A 12,012-nucleotide genomic window follows, 5' to 3' on the forward strand; every position below is an offset into this window, starting at 1 on the left:
TAAAGGTAGCTGTGTAAATACCATTGTGACAGCCACAAAAGCAGAGTTTCCTGTAGGGCTAGCACGACAGGACGCGACTTGCGCGAGAGCGACATAAAGCGTGGGATTTCTATGCGAAAATAGCAGTATGTCGCTCTCGCGCAAGTCGCGCCCTTTCGTGCTAGCCCTATTGGGTATAGCTACTCCTTCTAGCTTCTGAATTAAACTGAAATCAACACTGTCAAACCAGACCGTGTACTCTCGTCACTCTGCGAATGAAGATTCATTGTACGTTAAATTGGTTACCTATTTGACATTTAATATTACCTATTTGACAGTATGACTGACGGTGAACGAAAATAGACCTCCTGAAACAAAGTTAGAAAATTTGTTGCATAGTGTTATTACGGGGTATCTAATTCGTACAAATTAATTTTAGTACATATTTAAGATTGTAGATAAAATAAAATAACATGAAGTATGTATTAAATCAGGAAAATTTGAGGTATGTCGTACTAAATCATAAGTATAACTACCATTATGAAAATTGGCGAAAATAGTAAACCGTCGTTGAAAAGACGATAAGTCGAAGGTTTCTCAATTGTGTACTTTTTGATTTGTTAGTTTACAATACATTCTATAGATGGCACTTCTTTGAATTATTTATTCTCGAAACTAAGTGACGTTTTAGCACTGATTTTTACTTTAAAATATTGGAATACAAACTCAGCTTTATTGAGATGCTATTAAAATGTTGTTGTTTAAACAACAAACGCCTGACCAACAGCACCTTGTTAATAATGTAATAGCTGCCATCTGTTGGCCTTTTCGAAAATTATTATAATCGTATCGCGGGTTTATTTGGTACCATCTATTGATCAGCATTAAGAATCAAAATAAACGTCCGAAAAAGCTGAGTTACGAGTGCGACATTTCTTTGTATGAAATTGGGTATCTGTACTAGTATAGTACTGTGGTGTTATTATTGAACATAGTGAAGAGTACCTCTTATGTCATTTGTACATAATTTTTCAGGACGAAAATAATGTAAAATGCAGTTTGTAGTTAGCATTAAATTATAGCTCTCCCTCCTCAGTCGCTATATTAATATATTAATACTTAACCAAGAGCTTTACAAGTTTTGTTTCCACAGAAATCATTAAATGAAAATTATGTAAAAATACGTAGCCCAGCTTTTCACTGTGACGTCATATGCTTTTGAACCAAACGGCCTCCTATGTTTTAACTAACAACGTCTATAAAACAGTGAAAATATATTCACATAGTGAATACTATGTAGTGTAAAATGTAATGTATGTAAATATGTTAATAGTTACTATGTTCACGATACATAACTACTTAGTACTTCATAATAACACAGTTCACGTTTGAAAATTACGAGTCATATGGTGATAATACATCGATTTCATCGTTCTTTAGATGTATGAAGAATGTAGTGTGTTTTTCGTGTAGTGTGTATCGGCATCGTCATTCAAGTCTACTCATTCACGATAATTCACCCCCTTGCCGAGGTATAATTCTAAATATAGCTTTATTGTCTACCGTTAGCTATTTTAAGCGTAGTAGAGTCAGCAAATCAGTTTTTTAGAATAAATTATTCAGCTGAATGTTTTTTCATAGTTGTAGTAATGTTATAAATTACAAGCTATACTTTTACAGTACAGTGCAGACACTCCTTATTAGTTTATGCAGCTAAGTAAAGGTCAAAATAAACATACCAGTACTTGGTGACATGCATTTTTTACTCCCTACGTGAAAAGAGACCATCAAGAAGAGCAAAATCACATATATTGGTCACGTGCTTCGATACGATAGATACCGACTGCTTTAACCACGGACGTTCTAGATTGACGCCGCAAGTGTTATATACTTCGCGTGCCCAAAGTAAGTGAAATTCACTTACTTGCCGCTGCTACACTTCAGAACACGCTCGACCGTTATCGTAGATAAACACTAGTCGAAAACGCGAAAAATGCGTAATTGTGCCTTTATACACTGCAAAAGCACCATAACTGCGGGTAAAGGTGTTTACCAACAGGAACGTTTCCTCCACGGGCAAGTGATTTTGAAATCAGAAGATGCATAATTTATTTAAAAAACAATTATTTTGGTTTCATATGAATTTCGAGAAAACAAATATGTAACCGAGTGTATGCCTTGGACGGAAATTATTATGACCTTAGCAATATTATAAAAATATTCTATAACTCTTTTGTTATAACGTTTATAAACATGTCTTTTTTTTCAGTTTTGTAGTCCCTGTTATCAGTAGTATCTGTAATTTCGATAATTTTTGCAGCACGTTGCCTCGAATGTCCGAATATAGTGAGCAAATAATTACGTACATCGCCGGATATGTAGTACGAGTAATAAAAAAATAATGTAAAGAATTAACGGTGCGCTGTCTTTACAAAAAAAGAGTTGGTCATACGTACGAGGTCGTTGCTGTCAAGGACGAAGGTGGTCTAGTTTATCCCACCTAAGATGCTATCCAAGTATGCAGAGTAGCAGAGTTAGAAATCCGAGAAATAACAAACATCACAAAAATTTTCATGTGAAATTTTCCTTCCTTAAGTAAACCTCTTCTGATTAATAAGATTTTACCATATATTCATCAATTTGATCAATTACCAACAGAAAACCATCTAGTAAATTTAATTAAGGCAGTCGAGTTAATATATTGACGTGCGTTTTCATTATTTAAGTTAATCGATAAGAACAAAAAAAGTACAAAAAGATGTTGTAGAATAAGCTCATTTTATTGGAAGAACAATAATTTTAATACTTGAAGTCGATTAAAAATTTGTACTTGCGGCGTCTATCTAGATATATGTCTGTGGCTTTAACTTATAATGATGGGAAAGGTTGAAGGCTAGAGACGCGCTGGAAGACGTTAAAAGTCGTGGTTCCGCAACATGAGGGAGTGGACCGGAGTTATGAGCGCAGAACAACTGTTTCGTTTGGCCATGGACAGGGAACGGACAAATTTGCAATATTGACCTGATCAGGTAATTTTGAAGATATTGTCCTTATGATACCGACCCCTGTCGTGCTGGCCCTACAGGACAGACTACCTAACTCCTGCACATACAGTAGAACAGTGTTAGGGCTCATGAAATTGGACTCGAAGAGTTGTTAGCTTATGGATGGTGACTTTTTAACCACCTTCAAAAAAGGAGGAGATTCTCAATTGGACTGTAGTTTTTTGTATGTACATATGTTACGCGATTACCCCGAACCGATTTTAATTTAAATTTTATATTTAAAAGAGGGTACCTCAGTGTTGGTCCCACTTAAATTTGAAGAAAATATTCAATTTCTAAGGATGGAAAACTAGGGGTTGAATCTGGTTTCACGCACTTTCCGGTAACCGATTTCAATAAAACCTGGCGAATAGATGTAATTCCACGAACGTTTGAGGTCAGTTTTTTTTACAAAAATGTTATAGTTATTAGAGTACACTGTTTTGTATTGAGAGATTTTAAATTTTTTATTTAAGTGTTATTCCCGTGTGCATATGCGAGTTGACTTACGACTGCTTGCTATGAACGTACATTATACTTTGACTTATAAGATACACTGTGGGCTTCCCCCAATGAGGATGCCAACGCCGTCCAGTTGATTTTAAATAAAACAAAAGCATTGGATAATCGAATCGAAAGGACAACTTCGAACACTATTAAATAAAAGTTATTACAAGTACGTAACTATGAAGCTCTTTTATTATGCATGAACTGTTCAGTTCTATACTGTGTTCATTATGGGACGGTCTCTGACAAATGATTTTAATGTTTGTAGTAGTAATAGTGTCCCATTCCCCCTTGATAGTTCTTTTATTTCTTTCTGTTTCTTCTTTTTAGCCTGGCTAACATTGTTTAATAGCCACAAAAGTTGCCTGCGCACTGTTTAGAAATATATATACAATTTTGTAGCAGTGATCTCCTTGTGAAAGAGTTCGTCCAGTGTAGTACAGCCACCTTACCTATTTCTGCCACCAAGCAGTAATGTCAGCGTTACTGTGTTCCGATTTTGAAGGGTATGGGTGCTGGTGAAATTACAGGCACACGGGACTTGTCAACTTATGTCTCAGGGTGACGGGCGCAGTGGTAGTGCCCCTCAGACCTTTGCAATTAATTTAAAGCTCTGAGTGGCACTGTAACTGTTATGGACAGTCGTGTAGCTTACCGTCAGGCGCACGACTAGTTCGTCCTGTCACTTGATGTTATAAAAAAACATATACCTGTAGCTGGCATACTTAAGTACAAATCCTTAGCAGTCATTCGCAAGGAAACTTGCAAGTTTATACACGTAACTGGTATGCCAGACACGTGTTCTTTGACATCACACCTCAATCTTTAAAAATTTATAACTCACGGAAAAAAGAACTATCAAGCGAAAGCTTCTCGTGTCAAGAAATTGTCAGAGATCATAAATTATTGGTTTTGTTGTAGAAATTGTGACCTCGCCTTGCGCTATTGTTCCAAGTCATGCATACATACTCCCGTTTAATAGCCGTGTCCTATATCGCCATTCGGCACATAGGAATTGTGTTCAGGCTTATTGGCAACTGTAAGTATGCGAAATAAATGGCTTTTGTTGAATGATGATTACAGTTTAAGCATCCCCACCACCGCAGGTCAGGTCTGGTGAACTCTATCAAATTCTGGCTTGACAACAACAATACCAATAGTGTTTTATAATGGTGACAGTGCAATGTATTTATTATTAATTCCAACCAAGTTAAGGCAAGAGCGGTAGCTACAGTCAGACGACAGACACTGGTTTTAGTCCAGTTGGATTATAAAAATTTTTCTTTGTGTTTGTTCGATCTTTGTATCAATAAAAAAGAGAGGTAAAGACTTCAAAATTTTGAATATTCTCTTGTTACTTCTTATAGTGCCTCTCCACCACTGGAAATTGGCCGTCATTATGGCTTTTTTTATTCAAATGTAAGTGCGCATTTCACCTCCATCTCACCTGATGGAAAGTGACAATGAGGTCGACGATACAGCATGCACACCTAAATAATACCTATTGACTATCGCCTTGAACAGATCCAAGTTATAACGTTCAGGGAACAAGTCAGCAGGCAGGGAATTCCACTCCATAGCCGTTCGCCATAATAAATTTGGAAACATAGAAGTGGAATCCAAGCCTACGTCTGGTCCCCCGATGATGGAAAGGGGAAGGCGGAATTAAACCGTGTAATTCCATCGCACACTCTCCGTAATGTATCCTGTAAAATACCCATAAGCAGCGTCAGAAGGCTTATAGAGCCTCTTGGCACGCTTGTACATTGAATCTACGTGGCCAGTTGGTATGTAACAGAACGATTCCAAAAGTGGCATCTCTACTCCATACACGACCTGACTTGTGCTTGATACAGCTGAAGCAACTGTCCCGTTGTGAGTATCGCCTTACCTTGGAAAGGATGCCAAGCTTCCTGGCTGCATTTTTGACCATGGATTCAATGTGTGTGCCGAAGGTCAGATTTGACGACAGGTCCACTCCAAGTAGCTGGAGACGGTCGGTTATCGGTATGGATATATCACGATGAGTCGGAGTCAGCACAAAGGGAGTCCATTTTGTGGGGAATAGACACGCCTGCGTTTTGGTAGCATTAAATTTGACAAGATTGAAGAATTGATTGCTTTGGAAGATTGTCCGCGTCCATGGCCAAATGAAACGGTTGTTCTGCGCTCGTGGCTCCGGTCCGATCCCTTATGTTGCATAACCTTTCCCATATTATAAGTTGAAGTAGTCGAGTATCAATCGAGTCGAAGCATGTGAGCGAAGTGCTTTTGCGCTTCTTGATTGTCCCTTATTATTATGTATTTATCTCCCTATGGTGATGAACAAAAAATATTATTAATAACAATAAGACACTAGATATATATATCATGATATTCAATAAATTAAATAGTACAATGTGTTGTTTTCTCGTAACTTTGAAAGTAATTTTTTAAATTCTGTTACAATTATTAATCCTTCATTTGTTGGTCTCGGTGCTTACTGCTGTTTGTGGCGTGGTTTCTTTGTGTTTCCGTTTTTTTCAAACCAGTTTTATAGCAATCAAAACAAATGTTAATCCTGAAAAAAATGCGAAGTTAATAAGACCTGTCATGAACCGTTCCCCACATCTTATTATGCCTACAAAAAATAAAGTCACAATTAAATTTGCGATTTCTAGAAAAGAACGTAAAGTTTAACTAGTTCAGTAGGATGACAGCCTTGATAGGTAAATGTCAATTCATTAATAAATATTAATGCAGCTAACTTCACTGCGAATATAAATACGAACATAGATCATTTGCTTGTTTTTCACAATCAGGAGATATTCTAAGGTGTGACCATCTGCCTTTCATCCCACTGTTCAGTTTATTGCAAAATTTTAAAAAAACTTTTTTTTGTAGTACCGAGTGACGGGATGAACAAATTGTGCGCCTGGTGATAAGCGACACTCCTGTCCATAACAGTAGTGTCTCTCAGAGCTTTAAATCACAAAGATCTCATGGGCACTGTCACTGCGTCTGTCACCCTGAGACATAAGTTGACATGTCCCACGCGCCTGTAATTTCACGAGCTCAAACATTTTCCTGTCACTGTGTTAGCTACATAATCAGAACTTTTCAAAACCTTATAGTAAAAAGTTTTTTTTGTTACGATTTTTATTTCATGCATATTGTAATAATTTTTGATGTGAATCAGTCTTCATGAAAATATTCACGATTATGGAAACTTTTTGAAGTTTTATCTCTAGCGTTACAAATCACACAGAATTTGTGTAAGATTTTCTGTAAATATCTGATGAAAATGAGATAAATTAATAATTTTTAGGAGTTCCAACATTTTAGACTACATACTAAATCGTTTTTTTTTTGTTATAAAACTGTTAGGTCATTTGAAATATTATTAAAAAATTTAAGAATAATTTCATTGACTTGTCTATAAGGAACATTGATAGCCTTGTGAAATTAATTCTTACCTTCCGTGTCTTCTCCTACCAGGCCCCTGCTACCAAGTCATTTAAAATCATATACAGTTTCTGAAATTATCGCTTACTTCAACAGTGAAAAAAAAGCCATGATATCGAAGAATGTCCCCCATCCCGCATTGTGCAGTCGTGGTTGATACGGCTTAAGCCCATTAGGCTTAGGCATCTCATTAGAATAGTTCTGTGCTCATCAGTAGGAATGACGATTGTAATAATCACACTAAAGCTACAACCAATACACTGAATCTAGATTTATTAGCTTAAACGGAGTATGTCATTTTGTCTTTTACTCACTTTGTTCGACACGACATTAGGAAGAAATGGAGTGATCTTTCTTGTAACCTGGAACCACTATAAGCTCTATTAGGAACAATAATAATAGGAAACTAATGAATCGCAACAATGGGCATAATATCTGCTATAACAAAAAAAAAGTTCCGGTAGTACGCTATCTGTATAGATAACTTTGTGTAATTAGAGGTCATCCATCTATTTATGTCAAAATCAGAACTTCGCATATGTGGCGTGGAGTTGCCCACATTCTCTGAATCGTAAACAAAGCTTGTGTTATTTCTGCTGTTGTTTTTTATTTATCTCATTTTTCCTCGAGTGTGACGTTTTATATACACAGAGTTTTTATCTTGTATTTGTTTATATTTTGATAATATGACAATATTGTTTCTTTAAAATATAAATGTAATTTAAATATACCATTGCCCTGTTTATTACGGATATATACTGTTTGATGTCCCATGTTTTGATGTCAATAAAACTTTTTTGTGAAAATTGTATATTACATCCAATGTGGTCGGGTTATCGTCGTGGTCTGTCATTATTTAATGTTAGAGGCGATAGTAGTATGAAAACGTTCTTTGGTTAAGGCCAGTTTCAAATTGATGAAAACCATTTTAATGCAGTATTCAGATTTGTTATCAAATCTTAAGGGTTCTAAAAGTATAATTTTGGCGTTCGTCATTTGTTTTTCTTGTATAGAGCGCACTATGCGCTTTTGGTTTGCCCGATTGCGCAGTAGAAATTTAACTTAGTAAGAGTGCCTCGACCAGAGTTCGAAGAGGTATTGAAGTATGACTCATTGTAAACAACTGAGGAATTTGCAGCGTAGTTGGACGTAACTATACCCTCAATGTAGTGAAGAAATGTGGGCGATGAGGGCAGTAAACCGATTTTATCGGTATTTCTACACGATACCGCGACGAGAGCGCACACTGTTGAACAAAGAAGTTGCAGATTGCGGCTCGTTATCACCCTACATACTCAGTTCATTTAGCCCCTGACTACCATTTTTTTTCCCGCAATTTTGATTATTATCTACAAGGAAAAAAATCTTTCAAGCAGTTGAAAATTAGTTCCGAGATTTAGTGGATTCCCGTTTCTTACTATTCTACTGCAAAATAATAGATGAATTTCCAGCGTAATGGTAAAAGTGTATTCATAGCACGGTTGCGTATTATAATTACATAACTAAATGTTATTTTCTTTTTTAAATTCTCTTATATGGAACAGGAATTTATTAACTTTACCTTCTATTTTTTTATTGTTACTACGTACAAATGCAATGAAATGTTAATATTAACGGTGATAACAACGGGTATGCATACATATATTTCGTTATTTTTTTAGTTAATTTAACTGTCATATTACCATGTAGACGACATGCGTCAAAATAAGGCAAATAAAATAAAAATCAATTGTATGTATTCCAATGACAAAATTAATTGTCATACATAGACCTTATGTATTCTTAGATACTCATAAATTGTTTCTTATCTTTCCAGCCTATAAACAATGCAGACTTCGTGGTGCCGGTAGAAATCGACGGTGCCGTGCACCAAGTGTATGTACTGAAACGACCTCACGTCGATGAGTTCTTACGGAGGTGCGGCGAGTTGTACGAATGCGTACTTTTCACCGCATCGCTGGCCAAGTACGCGGACCCCGTCGCTGATCTGTTGGACAGGTAAGTGGTACCACAAAGATATATTTATTTTAATTATTAATACAACGATCGAACACTTAGAAAAATTCATTGAATCCGGTTGGATTCGAACCACCGTTTTCCAGCAAACCGTGCGAACGATCTACCGGTACGTACTTCTTGTTGGTATTATAGCAAACTAGTGAAGTAATTTCGCAAAAATAATTTAATATCATGGTGGTCAAACATCAAAACTTTTTTTTTTTTTCAATTTTTATTAATTTATTTGTTTGCATTCAGGTTACAAAGACCCATTAATACAAACCTTATAGACTAACATGCATAATAATACAATAAAACACTCTTATAACATATACCTTACGGAAAAACATTTTTAATAACCGCTATGGCAAAAAAGTTATTAAAAACCAAAAACAAAGATCTACATACAAGCACATAAAAATTTCGTAAGGTCCGCTAGTTCGTCTGTGGTTTTGCGTCTGACACGCTTTGCTGATAGATGTTGGTTCGAATGCAGCCGGATTGAAGGATTGACGGTTGAAGGAGTTTTCGATGCTCGATCTTTGTATTAATAATAATTATAACAAACTAGTGGAGTACCTACTTTCACAAAAATATTTGAATATCACGGTGGGCAAACATCGTGAGGTTTAATAAACTTAAAAATTTATATATTTTTTAAAACATCACTACACAACAACACACACAAACAATTGAAGGGACGAACAATCGTGTGGCTGGTGCTAAGCGACACACCCACCTGTAACAGTTACATTGTCACTCGAAAGCTAATCGCAAAGATCTGAGGTGCAATGCCACTGCACTCGTCACCCTGAGACATGAAGTGGACAAGTCCCATGTGCTTGTAATTCCAGCAGCACACTTATTCTTTCAAAACAGGAGTGCGGTAATGCTCTCATTACCGCTTGACGGCATATATAGTAAGTAGTAAGATGATTGATTGTATAGCAATTATTATATAATGTGACATGTTATTAATGTCTTTTACTTTATTAGGGGAATCCTGACTGTTGACAAATTCCATGTAGTTTGTAGTTTCACTAGCACCTTTGTCCTTCAAAATCGGATTACATTGCTACATGGCGGTAGAGTAGGTATGGTTGCACTTCCCTGGACGACCTCTTTCACAAAGAGATCTACTGCTACTGTTTATATCGTAGTATTACTTTTACTGTTATTACTTACTATTTTAGGGTATTGCGTGACTCCTTTTAGATTCATACCTTACTCCGCTTTGGGAAAACGCTATGACCAATGCTATAGCTATAGCTAACACAAGCCGATATCAAAGAAACAACACGGGCCGTGGTATCTTTGTGTGATGCCTATCTAATGCGGTGAAATATTTTTGATGTCCAACGTATATGTCATATATTTTATCGAAATATTAATTGAATGAATTACCTGTTTTTAATTTATTTCTTTAATTTTTTGCATAATCTTTTTGTAGCAACAATGTGTTTACAAGAAAACCGCTTTATTCAGTAGTTTACATATCGTCCTTATACTGCGAAAACCAATTATCTGGAATTTTCACAGAAAATGACTTAATATTGGATAACGCAACAAAATTGCTTATATAAAATGCAAACATTTTCAAATTTAGGTAAAACACAAAATGTGGAATCATCTGTTAAAATTAATATGGGCTGACCATGGTTTGCATAAGAAACAGTCGTCGTTGAAATTTTAATTGCATTTATTTAAAAGTCGATATTTTGTGAAATAATTATTTTTCCCAGTATAACGGCGATATACCCTTGATCTTTTTTTATATCGACAGAACTACATAGAACACGCATAGTATACAATATACATTTTTAAAATGGCTTTAATATCGTTTGTAAAAAAATAAATTCTGAAATAAATCCAGTGTCCCTGCAAACTGTTCGACCCAAGCAAAATGAACCGTATTAGTACGGGAAAAATTAGAATTCGAGCCGATTTTAAGAGACTTAAAACTATCGTGAAATAATGTTTTTATACAAAAGGTTATTATTATTATTACATAGTTTCCGCATACTTTGATTATAAAAATATATGGAAGTGATTGGTTCTTTAGGCTGTTTCTATCTATGATGCGTTAAAATAAATGTTAATGTAAAGAACAACCCTTCAGTGTCTTAGTTAGTACGTAGTAGTACTCAAACAATTTGACCAATTTACGTGCAATTTGCTTACGTGAAATAAAACTAGTTTGAATTTTAGAATAACAATGAAATGCTAAAAAATATCTCGTACTTCACAATGAATACGACATTGCTATACTGCATTCCGCATTATTGAACGCGGTACCGCGCCGATCATTGATCACTACAATGTACCCTCAAAAGCTGTATAAGGACAAAGGTATCGTGGCCGATGCCTATAACCGCAAATCGACGCCAAATTCAAAGCAATATCTGTGACGCACTTCAAGGTGAAATTATTCAAAACTCATTGTATACTTTGTCCGTAATATAAACTGGAAATCTAGTTTAAAATAAGTCATTATTTTCATCGTCATCAAGTACAAGCCCGGCTTCACCCACTGCTAGTATATAAAGTATAGTATTACAATATCTCCCCTACAGTTAGTGCCTTTGTTGTTTCGCGATACCGCCGATAAATGATCTTAACATAAGATTGTTAAGTTCATAGTAATCGTTGTTTTAAATCTGTTGCACAGCCTATTGCAAGTTTCTTTGAAAGGTTGCGCGTCAATTACGTTGCCGGGCATAGAATACGATTTTGTGTAAGGGTTGTCACAAAATGGAAATAAAATTACCTTTTAACTTTTAAGGGGCAATGTATAAGCTTCACGAGGTTTAACACTATAGTGAAACAAAAACTTTATAACTATACAGCTTCTGCGTAAGTGGATGACAAGAATCCGAAGTAGTGACCTGTTTAGCTCTTGCAAGTCTCAATCTAAGATGTTTGAAATAATTATTGTAAATGTTAAATATATTCAAATGTATATTTAAAAGAGCAACCCTTAGAGTTTCTTGTTCGTTTTTCTCAAGGGACTCTACCTTACGAATGAGCAGTAGAATTTAAT

At 35.7% G+C, this 12,012-nt stretch overlaps 1 protein-coding gene across 1 annotated transcript in view; it reads left to right on the forward strand.

The window, feature by feature from the left end:
- Positions 1–12,012, forward strand: part of LOC113235082 (carboxy-terminal domain RNA polymerase II polypeptide A small phosphatase 1) — a 41,506-nt gene that overhangs the window by 17,334 nt on the left and 12,160 nt on the right. Inside the window, exon 3 of the mRNA XM_026470652.1 lies at positions 8,791–8,972. Within this exon, the coding sequence (XP_026326437.1) occupies positions 8,791–8,972 (182 nt within the window). The remainder of the gene's footprint in view (positions 1–8,790; positions 8,973–12,012) is intronic.

Source organism: Hyposmocoma kahamanoa, unplaced genomic scaffold (genome assembly GCF_003589595.1).
Source record: "Hyposmocoma kahamanoa isolate Upper Pololo Valley unplaced genomic scaffold, ASM358959v1 102, whole genome shotgun sequence".
Classification (NCBI taxonomy): Eukaryota; Metazoa; Arthropoda; class Insecta; order Lepidoptera; family Cosmopterigidae; genus Hyposmocoma; species Hyposmocoma kahamanoa.